Source organism: Giraffa tippelskirchi, chromosome 2 (assembly GCF_054371585.1).
Source record: "Giraffa tippelskirchi isolate mGirTip1 chromosome 2, T2T-mGirTip1v1.2.pri, whole genome shotgun sequence".
In the NCBI taxonomy this organism is placed as follows: Eukaryota; Metazoa; Chordata; class Mammalia; order Artiodactyla; family Giraffidae; genus Giraffa; species Giraffa tippelskirchi.
The window spans coordinates 162,588,151-162,610,897 of record NC_137276.1 but is presented as its reverse complement, the minus strand read 5'-3'; the positions used below and the strand labels follow the sequence as shown (position 1 = coordinate 162,610,897).

The 22,747-nt window shown below is 42.4% G+C and overlaps 1 protein-coding gene across 6 annotated transcripts in view; it reads left to right on the top strand.

Moving 5' to 3' along the window:
* The window catches only part of XXYLT1 (xyloside xylosyltransferase 1), a 174,840-nt gene that overhangs the window by 39,750 nt on the left and 112,343 nt on the right, over positions 1–22,747 (top strand). Inside the window, exon 3 of one of the 6 annotated variants that reach the window (XM_081571450.1) lies at positions 339–476. The exons of the other annotated variants lie outside the window; for them this stretch is intronic. Within the exon in view, the coding sequence (XP_081427576.1) occupies positions 339–476 (138 nt within the window). The remainder of the gene's footprint in view (positions 1–338; positions 477–22,747) is intronic. 6 annotated transcript variants of the gene reach the window in all.

Sequence of the window (22,747 nt, the reverse complement as noted above, 5' to 3'; positions counted from 1 at the left end):
CCTGCCTAGATATGCTCTTCCTCTTCCCTCTCTTCCTCCTCTATGAGAAAGCGAGACTCCTGCAAGTCAACACAAGGGGAGGGATTACTATGGGAGGGGCTGGAATGAGAGAGTTCGGAACTTAGGGCAGCTCTGGGGCCCCCTCTGTTCTAGTGATTCTTTCTCTTTCCGTCGCTCCTATGGTATCTCTGTTTCTGTTTATACTTCTCCATTTTCTTCTATGTTGCTTTTTTAAAATGTGTTTTTTTCTGTTCCCACGGAACTGAAGCCTGTGAGGGGCTTTGGTTTGGTATGACTTCCCCATAACAGGCATCATCATTGGGTATTTTCCATTTCAGATCCTGAAAGAGAATCTTCTGGCCAGCCCACAGGCCTTGAATTGTTGAAGTTTTTTGTCATCAATCCAGTCCGCTGGGACCAGAGCAGGTGGGGGCATGTGGTCCCAAACCTGGCCACCTGGGTGTGGGAAGGGACAGGTATGTGATTTGCCGGTCTCGGATACAGAGGATCTGTCCTGGAGGGGAGGGCAGAGGGAAGAGAGATGCATCAGACGTGGGTCATGCTTTCATGACTATATTCTAGTGAAGGAATGAAACATTCCTGTAGTACAAATGCATGGACTTGGGGGTGTCGTAGGGTGCCACTGATTCACTTCCTGGTGTTCAGGCCCTTCACTTGAGCTGGACTTTCTGACTGCTAACATAGAATATGGCAAAGCTTCTGAGATGGTTATATATAGTCTTGGCTTCCATCTTGGATATGTTTTTTCTCTGTGAGCCCCTGCCCTAGAGGAAGCTGGCTGTTCTGTTGTGAGCTGCCCTGTGGAGTAGCCTGCATGGCAAGGAATTGATGTCCCTGGCCAGTAGCCCAGAGGATCTGACACCCACCAACAGCCACAGGAGTGAATGCTGGGATGGTTGCAGCTTGTGAGCCAGAGGCAATCAGCTAAGCTGTGGCTGAATTGTCTTAGAAGCTGTGAGATAGTGATTGATGTTTTCACTGACAGCAAGATAACTGATACAGGGCATGTAAGCACAGCTCTGTGAGAGGGTAAAGGAGGGTACACCTTTGGCCAAGGAATTTGGGGAAGGCTTTGAGAAGAATGTGGCATTTGAGTGCAGTCTGTCTTTTTTCCCTGGACTGGTGGAGTGGTCTCTGGTACAGAGGGCAAGGAGCTCAATCTGGTGGTCCTGTTTTCCAAGGTGGATCAGATGAGCACACTGTTTTTCTGTTGTTTGGCCTCTGAGAACGCTTGTATCGTCTGTCAAAGAAGGACAGGGTTTGCTGTTTCCTTGAGCCTCCAACTCAGCCTGATGGATGGCATCTCTGATGAAGGTTGGGTTTCCTGGGTCCTGGGGGTCTCCATCATGGGCTGCTTAGCACCCAATACTGGTTAGAGAGTGAGAGCTCTGAGTTCACAGCTTAGCTGGATACCTCTGGCATCTGTTTCTCTTTCTTACTGATGATGTAGCCTTAGGCAAGGCAGTGAGTATCCTTTCTGGGCCTTTTTTTTTTTTTAATTTCTACACCTTTTATTATGAAAAATTCATATACATACAGTAGTAGAGTAACAAACTCTCACTACTCATCAACCAGTTTCAAAAGTTATCAGCTCGTGGCCCATCTTATTTTATCTCTACTCCCACCCACTGCCTTCTCCCTCAACCCTGGGTTGTTTCAGAGCACACACTAGATATCATATTATTTTATACTTAAATACTTTGATAAGTATCTCTGACAAATAAGTACTTTTTGTTTACATAAACACAGTATCTCTGTTACATTTAACAAAATTAACAATAATTCCTTATTATCTAATATCTAAGCAATGTTCACATTCTTCAGTTGTCTTAGAAATGTCTTTTTATAGGATTGGGCATATCAGGATTCAGACAAGGGCTACATGACTCTGAAGTCTTTCTCTTTTTGTAAATTAGACTTTTAAGTTTGAGATACTTGTAGATGAACATGTAGTTGTAAGAAAGAGTATAAAGATGCTTTACCCACTTTCTCCCAGTGGTACCATCTTGCAAGACTACGTACATGACAGCTAGGATGCTGACATGGATGTAGTCAAGATTCCATCATCAGCATTCCATTATGATGAGGCTCCTTCACGATGCTCTTTTATAGCCACACCCACTCCCCACATCCCCACCTCACCCTTGACAACCACTAATCTGTTTTCTTTTTCTATACCTTTGTCATTTCAAAGAATGTTATATAAATGGAATCATAAAGTATGTAACCTTTTAAGAATGACTTTTTCCCACTCAGCATAATTCTCTGGAGATTCTTTAAAGTTGTTGCAGATTTCAGAATCCATTCCTTTTTATTGCCAAGTAGTATTCTGTGCTATAGACATACCCTAGTTTGTTTCACCATTCACACATTTAAGGACATCTAGGTTGTTTCCAGTTTTGGGTTATTTTGAGTAAAGCTCCTATGACACTTTTGTCCAAGTTTTTATGTGAATATAAATTGTTATTTCTCTGGAATAAATGCCTGAAGGAATAGTTGTTGAGTCACTAAGTTGAGTCTGACTCTTTGTGACCCCATGGACTACAGAAAGCCAGGCTTCCCTGTCCTTCACTATCTCTTGGAGTTTGCTCAAATTCATGTCCGTTGAGTCAGTGATGCTATCTAACCATCTCATCCTCCGCCGTTCCCCTTCTCCTTTTGCCTGAGATCTTTTCCAGCATCAGGGTCTTTTCCAATGAGTTGGCTCTTTGCATCAGGTGGCCAAGGTATTGGACCATGCTCTTCAGCATCAGTCCTTCCAATGAATATTCAGGGTTGATTTCCTTTAGGATTGACTGGTCTGATCTCCTTGCAGTGCAAGGAACTCTCAAGAGTCTGCTTCAGCTCTATAGTTCAAAAGCATCAATTCTTTGGCGCTCAGCCTTCTTTATGGTCCAGCTCTCACATCCATACATGACTACTGGAAAAGCCAGAGCTTTGACTATATGGATCTTTGTTGGCAAAGTGATGTCTTTGCTTTTAAATACGCTATATACGTTTGTCAGAGCTTTTCTTCCAAGGAGCAAGCGTCTTTTAATTTCATGGCAGCAGTCACCATCAGCAATGAATTTGGAACCCAAGAAAATAAAATCTGTCACTGCTTCCACTTTTGCCCCTGTATTTGCCATGAAGCGATGGGACAGATACCTTGATCTTAGTTTTTTGAATGTTGAATTTTAAGCCAGCTTTTTCACTCTCCTCTTTTACCCTCATCAAGAGGCTCTTTAGTTCCTCTTCACTTTCCGCCATTAGAGTGTTATCATCTGCATATAGTAGGAAGGAATAGTAGCTGGGTCTTATAGTAGTTCCATGCTTAGTTTCTTAAGAAATTGCTAAGTTTTTCCAGAGTGGCAGTAACATTTTACATGCCCACCAGAAATATGTGAAATTTGCTGAGTCTCTCTTAATCCACAGTTCTTTTCTTCTGTCTCTATTTTCTACTCTACCAATTGGGGATTAAAAACTTCTCCCTGATTGAGCATATGTCTTGGCATGCTTCAGTTGGTACATGTGAAACTGCTTTATAAACTCTCCATAACTGGGACTTTTGGTGCTTCTCTTTTGTGGGGTTTCTGAAATGGCATCACAGTATTTTAGGGAAGTAGGGTAGATGCTTCCTGACTATCTGCCCTTATGTTTCCCAGCCTGGCTGGATTCTGCAGGGCAGGTGGGTCATCAGGGTAGCTGCATGTCACACATGTTTAGTATAGCTTGGCTGTACTAAAGGGGATGGGGACTGGGAATGAGATACTCAGGTTGCCCAAGCAACCCATGAGACCATAGTCCCCAACGACCACCACCCCTGCTAGGATGGGTCCTCTAGTCACCTCCCATCTTCCTTGACCTGGCCAGCAGTTCCGAATGGAACATAGAGATGCCAGTGTGTAACAGGAGTGTGTGCACGTGCACACTGTTCTTTTAGCCACAGATCCACACCAGATTTGCTTAAGATGATGACAGTTTCTAGAACACCATGTGCAGCAAATTCCAGGTCCTATTAGAAACAAAACTGTTGGGCTTTTTTCAAAGCGCTTTCTTGTGTCTGCCATGACTGTCGTTTCCTGTGTCGTAATCCTCCCCCATCACTTGCTGAGCTGTTGACCGATGTCCTTGATGTTAGTGACAGCCTTTGTTCCAGGGGCTGACCTGACTAAACGTCCCTAGGTTCCTGGGTGACCTCAGACAAGAAGCGCAGCAGCTAGCTTCCTAGCCTCCAGCTCCTTCAGCATCAAGAGTGACAGCCCCAGTACACCATGGCAGGGTGCTGTGAAGAATCAGTAATAGATTTACGGAAAGACACTGCGCGAAAGAATCGTGTTGGAGAGACACTAACAGCAGAGAGGATGGTTTTTTCAGGCTGTTTGCACCTTATTTTGAAAGCCAAACGATTGTTAGATGTCTACTCTTTGTGTTCTAGAAGATGAAATTTCAATGTTGTTAGATTCGCTTTTTCTGTGGGTTTTCTCTAGTGCCAGCATGCTGCCCTTTTGCATTGCTTTCTGCCCCAGGCCTTGGGTTGGGGTTGTGTCTGCTGCTCTCTCAAAGGCTATGTGGACCCAGAAGGGTTTTCAGTGAGGTGCAGGGGTGGGTACAAGTCATTAAGTTAGCAAATAATGGTGTGAAGGTCTGGGAGTGGGGGGACCCTGGTGTGGGTGTTCACATCCAAGCAGCGCAGAGGTGTGAGCAGGAATGCCTCCAGAGGTTTCCTTGGGGCTGCCCTGCACAGAACCTCCTTGTTCCCAGCTTATTGTCCCTGACACACCGGCCCTTTTGGGGAGCAGGGGCTCTAGGAGCCAGGCTCTTGCCTTGTTGACACTGTGCCCTTCTTTGGGCCGCTGTGACTATGCAGTGGCCTTTCTGGGGTGATCACTCTCTGAGCAGCAAGCTTAGGGGCCGTGAGGGCCAGGGGGCACATGGTTTATCACAGTTCCTTTCACTTGTGTCTTACTCTCTGTAACACTTTTATCAACACTCGCTGTGGACTTGGTGGCCTGTGTGAAGTACTAAGATGCAGTCTTCATGGCTGTTGGCCCCACAGAGCTTCCAGGGTAGTTTGGATATTCTCACTGCCATCTCCTTGGGTCAGATCCTTGTTGTAAAGTGCTATAGTAATGATAGATTTCATGATTTAGAGAAGTCTCACCTTGTGCCAGGCATGTGCTGAGTGCCTCACTATAATGTATTATCCCCCATTAGCCCTGAGAAAGGCATAATTCCCTACTTTACAGGTGAGAAACCTGGGCCCAGAAGGATCAGGTGAATTGCCCCAAGACACAGCTCTGATGGGAGAGCTGGACAGAACGTGAACTGCCTGACTCCAGGGCCTGCTCTTTACCAGTAAAAGGGGGTTTGGATGATCTATAAACCTGGCAGGACTTAGCTGAATGTTGCCGTGGCCACCTTCTTTCTCACAAATAACTTTCAAGGACAATGAACAGTGCATGGCTCAAAAGAACCCAGCACAAAAAAAGCAAGGTACAATGTGTGAGAACTGGCAAGAGACAGCAGAAGTAGACCCTTTAGGAAGTCAGATGTTGGAATTATCATACTCAGATCATAAAAAAATGTGTGTGAACTATGTTTGAAGAAACAGAAGACAAGCCTGAGAATACCTACAGGAGCTATAAAAAATACCCTGACATATTTGAAAAGCAACCAAACAGAACTTACAAAAATAAAGAATACAGTAACCAAAGCAAAAGGTTCTGGGTGGTCAATTAGAAATATCTTAAAAATGTAGATTTTTAAAGATAATCAGCGCAGTTTCCTTCTTCCTTCTTTATCCCAATTCTACTCCCCTCCTCAAGTGTGAGCTTTGTAAATAGATTGATATGTTTCATTTTGAGCTTTTTTCTGTGCATTTATGAACATACACATGTCAATATACAACAAAAGGATTTTTTTATATAAATGAGATTTACTTTTTTCCTCCATTTGATAACATGATATACCTTTAGATATGGATACATATAGATTTACCACATTGATGGAACTCATTTAAAATTTTTGTTGTCTTATTTTCAACCACCTCCATGTGGTAGAAAATTCAGAATACACAAAAGGGTATACAAAGATATATATATATATATATATAAGTCTTCTTACTTTCATCCTTGCCATCAAGTTCTCAACTCCCTGGAAAGGTTCTGCACATTATTTATTTATTTTTACTTAATATGTCTTGTTGATATCTTCAAATCAGTATATTTAGGGCTTTTTATAGTTTTTTTATAGCTTTTATAGCATTCTTTTTATAGCTACAGAGTATTTTTATTAAAAACTTTTTTGTTGAAGTATAGTTGATATACAATGTGTTAATTTCTGCTATAAGCAAAGAGATTGTTTTATACACACACACACACACACACACACACACATTCTGTTTCATGTTTTTTCCATTATGGTTTATCGCAGGATATTGAATATAATTCCCTGTGCTGTATAGTAGGACTTTGTGTATCCATTCTATATATAATAGTTTGCATCTGCTACTTCTACCCCACAGAGTATTTTATTGTATGGAATTTAATTTACTTAACTAGTCCTTATTGATGTACCTTTAGATTATTTCCAAATTTTACTATTAAAAACAATTCTGCAGTTACTACCTTGTTCACCAGTAATTTTACCTTGCTCACCAGTAATTTTACACCTATGCGGAATTTTGTTGGATGAATCCTTGAAAGTGAAATTGTTGAGTCAAAGGTGCATGCATTTAACATTTTGGTGTATGTTGTCAAATTGCCCTTCATTATGTTTATATCAGTTTCTAAATCCACAGCATTAATGAGATTGTCTGTTTACCCATTCTCAGCTCAGAATGTAAGCAAACTATTTGAAATTTGCCAATTTATAGGTGGAAAATTATATCTAACAGAACATTAGTTTTACTCGCTTTTATTTAGAGTGCAATTGGATCTCCTTTAATATGGTAAGAACTACTGAATTTCCTTTTCTTTGAACTATTTATATTCTTAACCTATTTTTCTGTTGAGTTGTTGATTTTTTGTTACTGATTTCAAGCAGCCCTCTACTTATTAAGGAAATTAGGGTATTTTTGTCCCTGATATACATTGAAAATATTTTTTTAATTGTTCATTATCTTTAGACTAATTTTTTCCTCCCATGAAGTCTAAAAATAATTGTGTGGTCAGGTGTGTCAGTCCTTTGTGACTTTTAGATTTTGTATCACACCTAGCAAATCTTCTTACCCCAAGATTATAAAAAAACATTATTTCATGATTTTTGACAAAGCAATCTGTATGTTGTGGTGTGTTAATAGAGAAATGAACTATTATTATCCTTAAGAATTGTTCTGGCCTACTTTTTTCTCTGAATTCATCTAAAGTAACTTTGCTTTTGAGGTGACTCAAGTGAGTGACTCTGAATACAGAAGTTTGGAAGTGAGGGAGCTGATAGTCTGAGGATATCCTTTTAGCTTGGGCTTGTGGATGCCAAATAGACAGTGTTCTCAGGATTCCTAGATTTTCATCTTTAGGGGCTGCTGGCAGCCTGGACATGACAGCCTATACATATAGGGGTATGTATATAGAAATTTAAGGGAGGATAGACAGGATGGTGGTAGTAGAACCATGTGCCGAAGGCTTCCTCTTCCCAGAACAGGGCTCAGATGGGCACTATCAGCATTCACTTCTGAGATTCTTTTTCTTTTGATTGACAGCTTACATTTTAAGACTTTTTAATGTATTCTATCAGGTTACTGCCAATTTTTTTGGTGTCCTTAAGGTCACATTGCAGTCTCTGTCATATTCCATTGTGTGTTGCTTATAGGATTAGTTCTAAACAGTTATGTTTATTTCTTTTGTTTTCACGTTGTTAAGTTCTCTCTTTAGCCCTTTGTGCTGACAGCTGGAACCAAGTGAGATTCAACACTCCAGAAACTTGTTCCAAGTATGAAATTAGCCTCATCTAAAGGCAGAGGGTTGAGGTGGATTTGTAGAGACAGGTAAATATGGAATGTCCCAGAAGCAGCTGGGTAAAGGTATGTGCTGGGCTTCTCAGGGTACCCAGAGCACCTCTCTTTGCAGGCATGGAGCGTCCTTCCCAACAGTCCTCACCTCATCCAGCCAATGATTTGAAAGGCTGTAGGCTTGATACTTTATTTGTAGAGAAACCTAGAAGTCAGGTGACCTTTTATAAGATGCTGGAAGCAATGCTTATGATCAGCCAGGTTAGCTCTTAACAAGAGGGTGGATCAGAATCACCCAGGAGTGTTTACAAAATACTTAGCTTGGGTTCCATCATTTAGAGACTTTTTTTTTTTAATTGAGGTGAATTTTATATGCAGTGAAAATAGAAATTTTTGACTCAGTAGGTCTGGGGTTGGATCCAGACAGGATTATTTCCAGAAAGTACTCTGGGTAAGTCTAATGTCCATCTCCAATTGAGAACATGTGTTCACTTCACCCCTAAATATTACTGATGGGGAGACTGAGGCCCAGAGAGGTAGCCGGTGGTAGAGCACAAGAGCACATTAGACCCTGGGGCTCATACTAGACCAGGGATGGGAGCCCAGATTTCCTGCCTGTGGTCCCGGGTGCTTTCCAGTGACTGTTATCCCGAAATGAGTGACTGATGAAGTCAGAACAAGCAAGGTTGTTTGACACCCCCTCTCCCCAGCCCAGTCTAAACAGATATTTCCAAGTTTACTGCATGCACAGTGTAGTTCCAGATCTGCCCTATAGAGTCCAGGACGGGGCTTCACATGAGTCAGTCGATTGTAGGTCAGTGAACACTGGTCAACAAAGCTCTTACCTGGAGAGAGCCAAGTTGTAAGGATGAAAGGCAAGTTCTGTGTCCTGGTGCAGGTCTCTTGGTAAGCACTAGGAAAGCATTTTTCAGGCTTGATGCCAGAAGACTTATGGAATCCCATTACCACTGTTTCCACTGCCTCTGCCAGTGACCCGTGCTGTGCACTTTGATGAGTTATCTCACATGATCCACCCTTGGGAATGGGTGGTCACGTATCCCATTTTTCTGGCTAAGAAAGCAGTTAAGCACAATACAATGGCCAAAGTTACCCAGCTAGCTGGGCTGGAGCTGGAGTTCAAGCTCAAGCAGAATGACTTCAGCCCTGGGCTCCTACCAAGATTCCTCCCAAGCCTTCCAGAGCATTGGTTCTGAAGGAAATCTTATAGAGCAGCCTTCCCTAAACTGCATGTTCCAGGGAAGACCCTCATAGGAAATGTGAAAAGCAGTGATGGAAAGATATGTGGAAACAAAGCATCCTGTCCCTCCTTGGAGACTAATAGTGTGCTTCATCAGACTGGCGACTTGGAGAACAGCAACAGGCAAATATCCTTAACTTTGTTTAAATGGCAGTTCCCAAACTGATTCACCCATGGTACATTTCTTACTTCCCTGGTGGCTCAGATGGTAAAGAATCTGCCTATGATGCAGGGGGCCTGGGTTTGATTCCTGGGTCAGGAAGATCCCCTGGAGAAGGGAATGGCAACCCACGCCAGTATTCTTGCCTGGAGAATCCCATGGACAGAGAAGCCTGGCAGGCTACGGTCCATGGGTTCACAAAGAGTTGGACACAACTGAGTCACTAACACATATATATACTACTTGGCACTTGATTCTAAATGGCTTTCAGGATATTATTCCTGAAAAAACTCCTGAAGGAATTTGGGAAACACTTTCTTGGTCAATAAGTCAAATTCTTTCCTTTTCAGTGAACACAGAAGGGCAGGAACTTATCTAATATCCAACACAAGTGTGTCACTGGGCTGGGGATGTCTGCAGCGTAAGCTTTGCCAGGATGGCCATCTTCAGGGGACATCTTGAGTCCTGATGGGAGACAGGTAGGTGATAACCCCTAGCTAGAGAGGCCCTGTAGCTCAGACTTTTATAAAGGTGGCAATAAGATCTGTTGGAAATGATGAGTTCTATCTATAGGATACAGAGCCAGAGAGGTTATATTTTGAGGGGCTTTGGATATAATCCCACTTCCTCTCTCCCAAGATGGTGATGGGACCTCTGAGCAGGTGGCTGAGGGGACAGACTGCGGTGGTTTGATCTGGATTCCTCCTCTAGTCCTACGATGGGGCCTTTTCCGTGGACCCTGCTTGTTCCTCTTCCACACTGACGCCCAGACTCAGGGGCAGCATCCACACATCCAGCTTGTATTTCACACTGTAGATTAATTTCAGCCTCTGGTAATGTTGTTGACCGAAATTTATTCCTAAGCAGCCAACCTCTATTAGTTGATTTTTATGGAGGTTTGTTTTTTCAGTGTGCTTGGCAAAATGCCTACCAATATTTATTCATTAACTCGAGAATTGGTTTTTGTGTTCCCATCTGCTGCTTTTATCTGAATTTTCTGTAGTGATCAATGTTCTCAGTGGGGAGTGGTGCTGGTATTTTTGCTCTCTTGACAGGAGAATCACTTCCTGAATTGGCTATCAAGAACTGTGGGTGCCCTGACCTTGCAAACACCATGAAACTTTCCTCTGACCACTGGGGTATTCGCGTTAAAAATTTTGTTATGTGTTACATAATGGTTAAGAGCTCTGAAACAACACTGTCTGAGTTGAATGCAGCTCTCCCACTTTGTGATGAAAACAATAGTTTCTGTAGGACTTTCCTGGTGGTCCAGAGGTTAAGATTCTGTACTTCCATTGCAGGTGGCATGGGCTCAATCCCTGGTCGGGGAACTAAGATCCTGCACGCCCTGTGGCATGCCAAAAAAAAAGAAAATGATAGTACCTGCTTGTGAAGATGATTGTGTTATTAGTATGCATATCGTGCTTGGATGATGCTGGGCACACAAAAAGTGTTAGATGGGTGCTCGCTGCTCCTGCTCTTCTTAGTGTGGCTTCATTCGGTGGGAGCATCCCTGGAGCCCAGCTCTCCTGACACCCAAGCCCTGGACTCTCTGTAACCTTTACTTACTGTGGAGTCATTGTGGTCTAGAACTCCTTCTTCCGGAACTTGGCCTTCCCAGGATGAAATGCCTGGGTGGCTTGTTCCTGATTGGCTCTTTTCTGAAACTCCGGGGGAGTGAGAGAAGTTCTTCATTGTACATTTCTTCTCTGGGAGCCTATTTCCTACTTAGAGTTACTCATTGTTTGCATGACTCACCTGTGCCAATTATGACCCCCTTAGTTTGCATTCTTCCCCTTGGGAAATATACATCTGGGATGTTTTCCCTAATGATTACTCCACATTCAGGAAACAGAACTTAGTTTTTATCATCCAAGTCAGATAGAATTGGGTGAATCTGACATACGCTGTATATTTCCAAGCCCCAGTTGAACAGTTATTGGATTACCTGCCATAATGAATTAGTCTAACTTTGACTAGTCTGATCTTGTGGATAAGGCAGAGCCAAGGATGAAGCCTGTGATGAGCTGATGAGCGCAGGAGCCAGGTGCACCCAGCTTGGCTTCTCTCTCCAACTTGAAGTAACGGTTGGGTGGGGCTGATATAAGTTCTCCCTAGTTTCGCGCCTGCAGGTCCTTGGGGCGAAGCCTCTGGGTTTGCTTTTCTATAAGCTCTCAGTCTGGGTTAGGGAAGTGTGCGGGCTGAATGAGCAGAGCATTTGTAGAGAGGAAGAATGATCGCTTGTGTCACGTGCTGATGATTGGTTAGTGTGACGAGGGCTGGATTTAGCAACGTGAAGGTTATTTGTGACCTTGACAAGCAGCCTCACTGGGGCCGTGATCAGTGTGAGCCTAAGTGGAATGGATGTTTAATCATTTCCCTTTTTATAGGACATTTAATTTGTTTAGATTGTTTCAGCTTTTGCCATTTTAGATGATGATGCTTGTGAACATCTTTAAGTGTATATTTTTTCTTTTCACATATCATTTCATAAGGATAATCATCATAGTAAGATTACTGAACCAAAGCATTAAAACATTTTAATATTATGCCACTAATATCTGACCCTCAGTCTGTTTTTTCCTAAAACAATCTGTATTAGTATTCCGTTTTTGCTGTAAGTAAATATATCAGATAGAAATAGATACTGGCTGCTATGTTTTTAAGAGAAAAGCTAATTGAGCCACGAAAACTCATTGCCAGTTCAGTAGCAAGAGGTGCAGAAAATAATTGCCTCAATACATATTGATTTTTTTCAATCCACAGTGGTTATGCTGTGGGATAATTGACCAATACTGACTTTTTAAAAAGACATAACAGTCGCAAAGCGAAGGATTCTCCTTCAGCTAGTTGCTCTGCCTGTTTTGAAAACTACTACTTCTTGTACAAAAATTTCCATGAAGTGATAATTAATGACTTAAAATTATAGCTTATTTAGTCTCATCTCATTCTAATATTCCTCATTACTTTGGTATTTTGGGCTTCCCACATGGCTCAGTGGTAAAGAATTCTCCTGCCAATGCAGGAGACGCAGGTTAGATACCTGGGTCAGGTAGATCCCCTGGAGCAGGAAATGTCAACCCACTCCAGTATTCTTGCCTGGGAAATTCCATGGACAGAGGAGACTGGTGAGCTACAGTCCATGGGGTCACAAAGAGTAGGACACCACTGAGCATGCACATGCACACACACACTTTGGTATTTTACATCCTGCAAAGCATTTTATAATATGATAATATTTTTTTCCCTGTCAGATATGACTCCTAAATTTTGTTTTACACCATCTGGGCTGCAACTGTTAATATAGTAGTGAAATTATGACAAAATTCCAAGCAAGGTATTTATTCAGATTTCAAAAGAGAAAGCAGGGGCTTCATCCATCCTTCATGTTTGCATCAAGGGTCTGACTCATCTGTGTGGTCTCTCCCTCTGTGTGTTTTTTTCCCCTGAGATGTAAGATGTATTGTTGAAATATTAAAGGAACAGTTCTCAGCCCTCCAGGAGCACAGCTGTTGCCCCAGGGGGATTATTTGTATATGTCAGGGTTTCTGGTCTTGTGATAATGCTGGAAAAGAGGCAGAGGAAGCCAGGACCCCTGTGTGCTGCGGGGGATGGGGCAAGGTCTGCCTTCTCCTGAAGGGTTGCTAGGCCAGTGTTCAGTATCTAGAGCTGTGCTGTCTGAATCAGTAGGCACCGGCCACAGGTGGCTGTTGAAAGTTGAACTAATTAAAAGTAAATAAAGCTAAAAATTCAATTCCTTGGTCACACTAGTCATATTTGAAATGTACTCAGTAGCCAATGTGATTAGTAGCTGCTGCATTGAACAGCGAAGATAGGGAATATTTCCATCCCTGCAGAAATTTCTATTAGACAGTGCTGCTCTAGAGGGCGTGGCAGCCCCCCAGGTGTTGTGAGAGGCCCACGTTTAGGGTACTTGTTGGCCAAGCCCCTTGAGGGGATGGGGCTCAGCTTCCTGAAGAAGGAAAGTTGTAGGTGAACTGGGAGAGCAGGCTGTGGCCTCAGGCCAGGAGGAACAGCAGGGTCAGGCAAGAAAACGGAGAGAATCCCAGACACACATGAGGTCACCCCAGTGAGTTGGAAGAGGGACTGTGACTTGGAGGTCAGGGCAAGTCTCAGGCCCACTGAAGCATCCTGGATGCCTTATGGAGCCAGAAGCCTGCAGCAGTCGCTGGGGTTGCTGAAATCCTGCCTGCTGGAGGCGGTCTGGCTGGCGTATGGGGTTGTCAGGGCTTCCGTGCAGCTCTGCCCTGCCCCTCAGAGCTGTTCCAGAGAGCCCTGTGAGCCCAGATGGTGCGGTGGGCACGGGGTGGCTGGGGGAAGGGGAACTTTAGGAGCTGAGTACCTGGGACACAAAGGCTTGTCATTCCTGAATCTTTTTCTTTTACAATACACTAGGAGGGGCTTTTCCCCAGGCATCTGAATGCTTCTGAGGACAAAGGAACAAATACGAAAAAGATGGCTTTAAAAAACAAAAAAAAACTAAAAGAGGCTCTATACAATAGAAGAAATGTGGCCCACTTTTCAGTGGGACTCTTTGTAGGAGCAGTCCTGACTACAAAGAGCCTCTGGGGAAGCAGTCCACAATGGGCACCCCTGGGGGGTTCAGGACCACCTTCTCAGAACTCTTCATGGCATGCCTGTCACATTAATAATAGTAATAATAACATTGAGGATGATAATGATGATAATATCCAGTTGACCCTCAAATAATGCAGAGGTTAGGGGCACCAACCCTCTGAGCAGTTGAAAATTTGCTTTAACTTTGTATTCAGCCCTCCATGTCTATCTATGGTCCTGCATCCGTGATTCAACCAGCCTCAGATCATACAGTGCTGTCGTTGTTGCTCAGTCGCTCAGGCATGCCTGACTCTTTGCAACCCCATGGACAGCAGCACGCCAGGCTTCCCTGTCCTTCACTATCTACCGGTGTTTGCTCAAACTCATTCGGTCGGTAATGCCATCCAACCATCTCATCCTCTGTCACCCACCCCCTTCTCCTGCCCTTGGTCTTTCCCAGCATCAGAGTCTTTTCCAATGAGTCAGCTCTTCACATCAGGTGGCCAAAGTATTGGAGCTTCAGCATCAGTCCTTCCAATGAATATTCAGGGTTGATTTCCTTTAGGATTGACTGGTTTGATCTCCTTGCAGTCCACGGGACTCTCAAGAGTCTTCTCCAGCACCATAGTTGGAAGGCATCAATTCTTCAGACCTCAGCCTTCTTTATGGTCTGACTCTCACATCCATACATGACTACTGGAAAAACCATAGCTTTGACTCTGTAGACCTTTATTGGCAAAGTGATATCTCTGCTTTTTAATATGTTGTCAAGGTTTGTCATAGCTTTCCTTCCAAGGAACAAGCATCTTTTAATTTCATGGCTGTAGTGCATGTTTATTGAAAAACTGCAGGTAAGTACAACTGCACAGTTCAAACCTGTGTTGTGCAAGGGTCACCTGTAATGAATGTAGGCATAACCAGTTTTATTGTACTTTGCTTTATTGTGCTTTGGAGGTACTGCACTTCTTTTTGCTGTTTTGTTTTTTTTTTTTTAATAAATTTATTTATTTTAGTTGGGGGCTAATTACTTTACAATATTGTAATAGTTTTTGCCATACATTGACATGAATCAGCCATGGGTTTACATGTGTTCCCCTTCCTGGACCCCCCACCCACCTCCCTGTGGCAACCTTACATTCTGCAAGTCTGTTGACATCATTTTTCCAACAGCATTTGCTCACTTCATGTCTCTGTCATATTTTTGTGATTTTTGCAATATTTCCAACTGATTCATTATTATTATATTTATTATGGTGATCTATGATCAGTGATTATTGATGTTACTGCTGTAGTTGTTTTGCTGCTGCTGCTGCTAAGTTGCTTCAGTTGTGTCCAACTCTGTGCAACCCCACAGATGGCAGCCCACCAGGCTTTACCGTCCCTGGGATTCTCCAGGCAAGAACACTGGAGTGGGTTGTTTTAGGGCACCATAAATCACATGCTTATAAAATGGTGCACTTGATAAATGTCTTTGTTCTGACTGCTTCACCAACTGGCCATTCCCTCCTCTCTCTCCCTCTCCTCTGGCCTCTCTGTCCCTGAGAAAACAGGATATTGAATTTAGGCCAATTAATAACCGTACAGTGGCCTCTAAGTGTTCAAATGAGCGGAAGAGTCACACATTTCGCTTTCAATCAAAGCTAGAAATGATTAAATTTAGTGAAGAAGGCATGGTGAAAGCCAGGATAGGGTGAAAGCTAGGCCTCTGACACCAGTTAGCTATTTTGTGATTGCAAAGGACAAGCTCTTGAAGGAAATTAAAAGTGTCACTTCTGTGAGCACAAGAATGATAAGAAAGTGAAGCAGTCTTATTTCTGATATGCAGAAAGTTTTAGTGATTTGGATAGAAGATCACATCAGTCACACATTCCAAGCCAAAGCCTAATTCACAGCAAAGCTTGAACTTTTTTCAGTTCTATAAAGTCTGAGAGAGGTGAGGAAGTTGCAGAAGAAAAGTTTGAAGCCACAACATTGTCAATCAACTTTACTTCAATAAAAAAAAGACATTTTGTAAGGCTGTAACTGCCATAGATAGTGATTCCTCTGATGGATCAGGGAAAAGTCAACTGAAAACCTTCTGGAAAGGGTTTATCATTCTAGGTGTCATTAAGAACACTTGTGATTCATGGAAAGAGGTCAAAATACCACCATTAACAGGAGTTGGGAAGAGGTTGATTCCGACCCTTGTGGATGATTTTGAGGGATTCAAGACTTCAGTGGAGGAAGTAACTGCAGATGTGGTAGAAACAGCAGGAGAACTAGGATTAGAAGGAGAACCTAAAGATGTGAGTGAATTGCTGCAATTCCATGATGAAACATGAATATATAACAAGTTGCTTCTTCTAGATGAGAAAGTTGTTTCTTGAGATGGAATCTCCTCCTGGTGAAGAAGCTGTAAAGATTACTGAAATAACAACAAGGAATGTGGAATATCACAATTAGTAGATAAAGCAGCAGCAGGGTTTGAGAGGACTGACTCAGATTTCGAAAGAAGTCCCACTGTGGGTAAAATGCCATCAAATGACATTGCATGCTCCAGAGAAGTTAATGAAAGGAAGAGTCAGTCGATGTGGCACACTTCATTGTTGTCTTGTTTTAAGAAATTGCTAGAGCCACCCCAACTTTCAGCTCCACCCCCCTGATCACTCAGCAGCCATCTAGACTCTCCATCAACAAAATGGTTTATGACTTGCTGAAGGCTCAAATTTTTTAGCAATAAAGTATTTTTAAAAAGCATGTATTTTTTAAGGCATAATGCTGTTGCATACTTAACAGACTGTAATATAACTTTCAGATGTGCTGGAAAACCAAATAATGCATGTGGCTCCCTTTGTTGTGATACTTGCTTTATTGCAGTGGCCTGGAACTGAACCCACAATATCTCCAGGATATGTCTGTATTTACATAATGCTTACTAAGACCCAGGCACTGTTCTAAGTGATTTATTTAAATTCACTTAAGAGGACATTCATGAGGCAGTAGCAAAATTTATCTCTGGAGGGCTTCCAGTTGGAAAGGCCCAGCCCCACATTTTAATAGCACCAATAACCATTGTAATAGTAGCTGCTATATTTTAAGATTAAAAAAAAATTTAGCTTACATTGTCTTTTTTCCCCACCCCAAGCACTTTTGCTAAGATACAATTTACATACCATAAAATCTACTCATTCTACATCCACAATTCAATGACTTTGGTAAATTTTTAGAGTTATGCAGCTATCATAGCAATTCAATTTTAGGACCTTTCCATCAGCCCAAAAAGTTATCTTGTGCTTGTTTGTAGTTAATCCCTGCTCTCACCCTCAGCTGTAGGCAATCACTAATCTTTCTTTCTCTATAAAATTTACCTTTTCTGAAAATTTCTTATGAATGGAATCTTACAATATGCAATCTTTTGCATCTAGGTTCTTTTTGAGGTTTATTCAAGTTATAATGTGTATTGGTAGTTCATTCCTTTTAATTGTTGAGTAGTATTCCATTGTGTTGATATACTACATATTGTTCATATATTCACAAGTTGATAAGCATTTGGATTGTTTCTGTTTTGGTTTATTATAAATAATACTGTTAGGAACATTCATGCATGCATTTTGTGTGAACAACTTTTCATTTTTCTTGGGTAGACTCTTAGGTGCAATGGACTGAATGTTTATGCCTGTCCACATGTCATATATTGAAATTCTAGTCCCCGAATGAGGTAGAATTTGGAGGTTGGACCTCCAGGAGGTGGTCAATTTAAGTAGTTTTCCTTTTGGATTCCTTGGGATTTTTAACGTGCAAGATAATGTCATCTGTGAATAAATGCAGTTTTAATTCTTTTCCAATCTGGATGCCTTTAATTAATTAGGTGATGATGATGATTCATAATATTTTTGTCTTAGCTTGAAACTCCATTACAGTACAGTGTTGCATACAAGTGGCAAAGGCAGGCATTCTTGCCCTGTTCCCAATTCTAGGAGGAACGCATTCAGTCTCTCACTATTTATGTATTATTGTTGCCTATAGGTTTTTTAAAAAGACTGATAGATGCCCTTTATCAGGTTGAAGAAATTCCCTTATTTTCCAAGTTTATTAAGAGTTTTTATCTTGTCTTTTGAGATGATCAGTGGTCTTGTCCTTTATTCTATCAGTATGGTATATTGCATTAATAACTTGGATATTACACCAACCTTGCATTCCTGGGATAAATCCCCATTTGGTTATCCTGTGTAACCTTTTTTATATGTTGGTAGGGAGGGTTTACTAGTATTTTATTAAAAATTAAAATTTTATGTGATTTTTTTTGGTTTCATAGATTGAGTTGGAAGGTAGGATTTACTAATATTTTGTTAAAAATTAATTTTTCTGTGATTTTTTGGTCTCATAGAATGAGTTGGAAAGTGTCTCCTATTTTCTGAAAGATTTTGCAAAGGATCGGTGTTATTTCTTCTTTAAATATTTAATAGGATTCACCTGTGAAATCATCTGGGTTTGTGCTTTTCTTTGTGGGAAGATTTTAAGTTATGGAATAAGTTTCTTATTACAGACTTACTCAGATCATCTATTTCTTCTTGAGTCAGTTTTGGTAATTTATGTATTTCTATAGATGTCCATTTTATCTAAGTTGTCTGATTTGTTGGCATAAAGTTGTTCTGTAGGATTAGTAATGGTGTCCCTTTTTTCATTCATCATTTAATAGTATTTGTCTCCTCTCTTTTTATTTTTCCTCTTTCTTATCAGTCTAGTCAAAGATTTGTCAATTTTTTTGATTTAGAAAGAACCAACTTTTTGTTTCTTGTTTTCTCTAGAATTTTTCTGTTTTCTCTTGAATTAATTTCCTCTATACCCTTTTTGATTTACTTTCTTCTGATTGCTTTGGTTTTTAGTTTGTTTTTCTATTTCTTGTTTCTTAAGAGGAAGATTAGGTTATTTGTTTTGAGATTCTTTTTCTGATGCAGGCATTAAAACCTGGATAACTATAGATTGCCCCTCTGCCTGTGTAGCTTAGTGGGCACATCACAGATGTCTCAGATCTTGGTTTGTTATGTAAAATGGGAAAAATGTAGTACTCAACTCTTAAGGTTCTCGGGAGGTTTGAATCACCTAATCAGTGTAAAGTGCTCAACATAGTAACCCAGTACATAGCAAGTGCTCAATGGATGTCAGCATCATTATTATTTACTATTATTGTGTGAGGAAAATAAGGCTCAGAGAGGAAGTGACTCAAGATCTCATATCTGGTGAAAGCCAGAGCAGAGCTTGAACTCTGGCCGGTCTGATGCTGTTCTACCAGGCTGCCCCGCCTAGTTCTGACAGGTCTCCATCAAGTTAAATCACAAAGTGTTTGAGTAAGTGCTTGATGGAGTGAGGATTGGAAGAAACTTCTCTCCAACTCCAAGATTCTATGATTCTGAGATAGTGCACAATGGACAGAAGTCGGAGCAAGCAGGTTTGGCTGTCGAACCTTGAGATGAATAGTTGAATGGGCCTGTATAATCACCCAGTGCTGGCTGGCAATCAAAGCCTCAGATTCCTGGGGGTCTAAAATCAGAAAGACCGTGTGTACCCAGGAGGCATCTTTGGGAAGTGCCTGGCAGGGTTTATTTCGTCTGTGCTTTTGCAGGAGTCTGGATTTCTAGAGAGGTCCCTGGGGCCTACCTTACGTCACTGTCTGCCCAGCTTAGGAAGTGAGAGGAAACTGCAGCAGAAAGTTTGCATATGAGATATAACTGTTGCTGGAATACACATCCCTGTGGCCCTGCCGCCCCACAGTCTTCTCCAGCCAACACAAAAGATTGTTTCAGTCTTGCTTCCTGGATTTCCTTCCCCAAAGGGTAAAGGGCAAGTCCTACATTTGCGGCTAGCTGGCTAGAGACTATTTCTATTAACTATAGCTTTGGAAAGTATGCTAATATAATTCTGTCCCTTAGACTTTTTTCCTGTTTAGAAGTGGTATCTCTGAAATCAAACCTTTCCTAGAGTCGGGAGTTTACTCTTCTAAATTTAGAACCGAGGAAGCTAGTCAAGGCGTTAGTTGAACTCGTGTCTTTGGGATGCATTTAATATCACAGTGACTTTCTTTGGTAGGGCCTTTGTCAGAGAGAAAGAATTTGCCCTTTCTTTTTTACATTGGAGAATAAAAGGTTGACAATAAACAAGGACACATCTTTGAAGTGTTTAGTAAGAAAGGAAAGTTTTAAATATTTCCTGGCATTCATCTAATTTACAAGTGCACAACTTTGTTAATCATGTCCAGGCATGTCCTTAGCCCAAGTCTTCTCATAACTTAAGAGTGTGTTCACTGGAATGCAGCCTGCATCATTTACTTCTGGCTACAAATGAAAAGTTCCAGCCAACTGGAATTCTACTTCAGTTTGCGTGCAATGCAATTACAACCAGAGAAGCTTAGTGGAATAGCTTCCAGAGGTGGAAGCCCATTTCTTTCTCCTTCTATGCTGCAGCTCTTGAGTCAGTCAACATTAGGTCTAGATATCGGGAGAGCATGCCTCTCTGATTGATTGTCTTATGGTTCCTCTCAGTGCTACATAGATAATCTGGAATTTCCTGAAAAAGTTGAATGGCGTAGTGCCTATGGAGGAGATACTGAAAGAGGGAACACAGTAAAGGAAGTTGGGGGAATGAGAAGCAAAACTTCAACCAACTATGACTGTGAGAGAACTCAGGTAGATGAAGGAGCTGTCACTAGACTTCATTCCTTCACTCATTTAGCTGAGATTTATTGAATTCCAACTGTGAGCCAAATCCTGCTGTAAGCGCTGGGGTACAGGGGTTAGAGAAACAGATGTGGCCTCTGACCTCATGGGGTGCACAGTGCAGACATGTATGAATCAGATAACTGAGCAGGTGGTTCATTAATTGCCATTGTGATAGGGGCAGGGAGGGGAGCTGCAGGTGCTGTGTTAGTGGGGATTCAGGGTGTGTGTTTTGGGGCATGTTAAGAATGACATTTAAGGTGAAACTGACAGATGGGTGAGACTTAGCTGGGCCAGAAAGCAGAGCAGAAGGGCTACAGTGTGAGAGCATAGAGGAAACAAAGGCTTTGGGGGTGGATGTGCCCTAAATGTGGAGGCCTGACCAGTGTGGAGCCCAGGGAACTGCAGACCAGGGCTGGAGGGGTGGGTGGGGCCAGGCCACGCAGGACTGAGAGCTGGTGACTTTATCCTGGAGATAGTAGTGTTTGGCACTGTTGATGGAGTTTTCAGGAAGGGGTAAACATGGTTTGCATTTTCATCTAGTGACTTAAGTGCTTTCCCCTGCATTCTTCTGTGGGATGGGCCAGAGAATGGCCTGAATTCGAGGATCCCCATGGAGCATATCAAAGCCCAGTGAGAAGTTCTCTTTGTGGCATGTGGTCACGGAGCCAGCACTGGAAGGTTTTGAAGAGGACGGCGACGTAGTCTGGGGAGCAGTTCCACGGTGGCTTTCAAGTTCCCGGGAAACAGTGTGCCAGAAGGCAGCTGAAGAAGCCAGTGCGGGCATTTAGGAGGGAAGTGGCTTGAAATGTTTTTCCCTTGGAATGTTCAAGTAAGGGGGAAGTTTAGCACTCAGGGAAGGTGTCAGAGGGATGGTGGATCTGGAAAGCTCTGGTTTCAAGTCTTCAGGGGCTAAGGGATGAGAAGGCCTTCATGGGAAAGTGAAGAGGTTACAGACCTGAGTGAAAGTGACCAAGGAGAGGAGGGAAGCAGGTGAGAGGGGCTTCTGGGCTTGTTGTGAAAGGAGAGGTGGGTTGATAGGTGCAGGGAGGATGTGAGCTGCCGGTGAGGGGAATGAGTCAAGGCTCACTTTGAACATTCAGGAAGGACCTGAGGAAGACCGTGAAGCTACTGTCCCCACCATGCCTCTCGGCCTCCGGAGGGTGGGGGGACCTGTCCCTGTGGCCAGGTCAGCCCAGTCCTGGTAACTCCATGGCCTCAGAGATGAGGGCCACAGTCATTGTGCCCAGCTCTAAAGCCAGAAAGCTGCTTTTTATAAATTAGCACAAATTGACCTCATTACCCATGGTCATTAAGGGACTTTAGAGACCAAAGTGGAAAAAAAAAAACAGATCGAAAACTCCTCCAGAGCACAGCTTTGCTCTGGCAGCAGGATCCAAAGGTACTAGCGGCTGGCTTTCTGCTCAGGTGTGTCTGTCGTCCCGGTGCTGGACCTGGGGACCGTCCCGGCCAGGCTGTGACTCCTCCCGGCTCCTTGCAGTTGTGCGCAGAGCTTTGTGTTCTGCTAATCACATGATCATGACGGAATATTCCCCTCACAAGCTGCTTTTATCCATTTCTTATTCGTCAAAGTTCTGAGACAGTGAACCTTCCAAAACCTGGCTTGCTCTGTATTTCTTAGAACAGTCCTTTCTTCTTAATACTCCAGGGCTCCCCGTCCTTTCGTTCCTTTCCCCCTTTCTGTTCTTTCCTTTTCCCTTCTTTTATTTTAATTGGAGTGAGGTCATTTGTGAAGCTGTTGCTACTCTGTGGAAGGGTGGCCGGAAGGGACATCAAGCCCTCCTTGTACTTCTGATTTGTACAGGCTGTAAGGTGAGCCACACAAAATAGCCAGCATTTGAGAAAATGAAGCCTAAGAATTGTTTAAGGTGCAGGAATATATAAACTCTTCTTTTTAATGGAGTCCATTTTCTTGGTAAAGATAAGAGTGACGTGACATGAGGGAGGAGCTTTGGATTTTTTTTTTTTTCCTGAACTGAAGTCTAGACACTTCCTTCAGGAATGGTAATTTCCTCAGAATATTTTCTCAGCCCTCAGCGTCTGTGATAATTTGAATATTGGAAGTTTTACAAGCTGTGTGAGAGTGT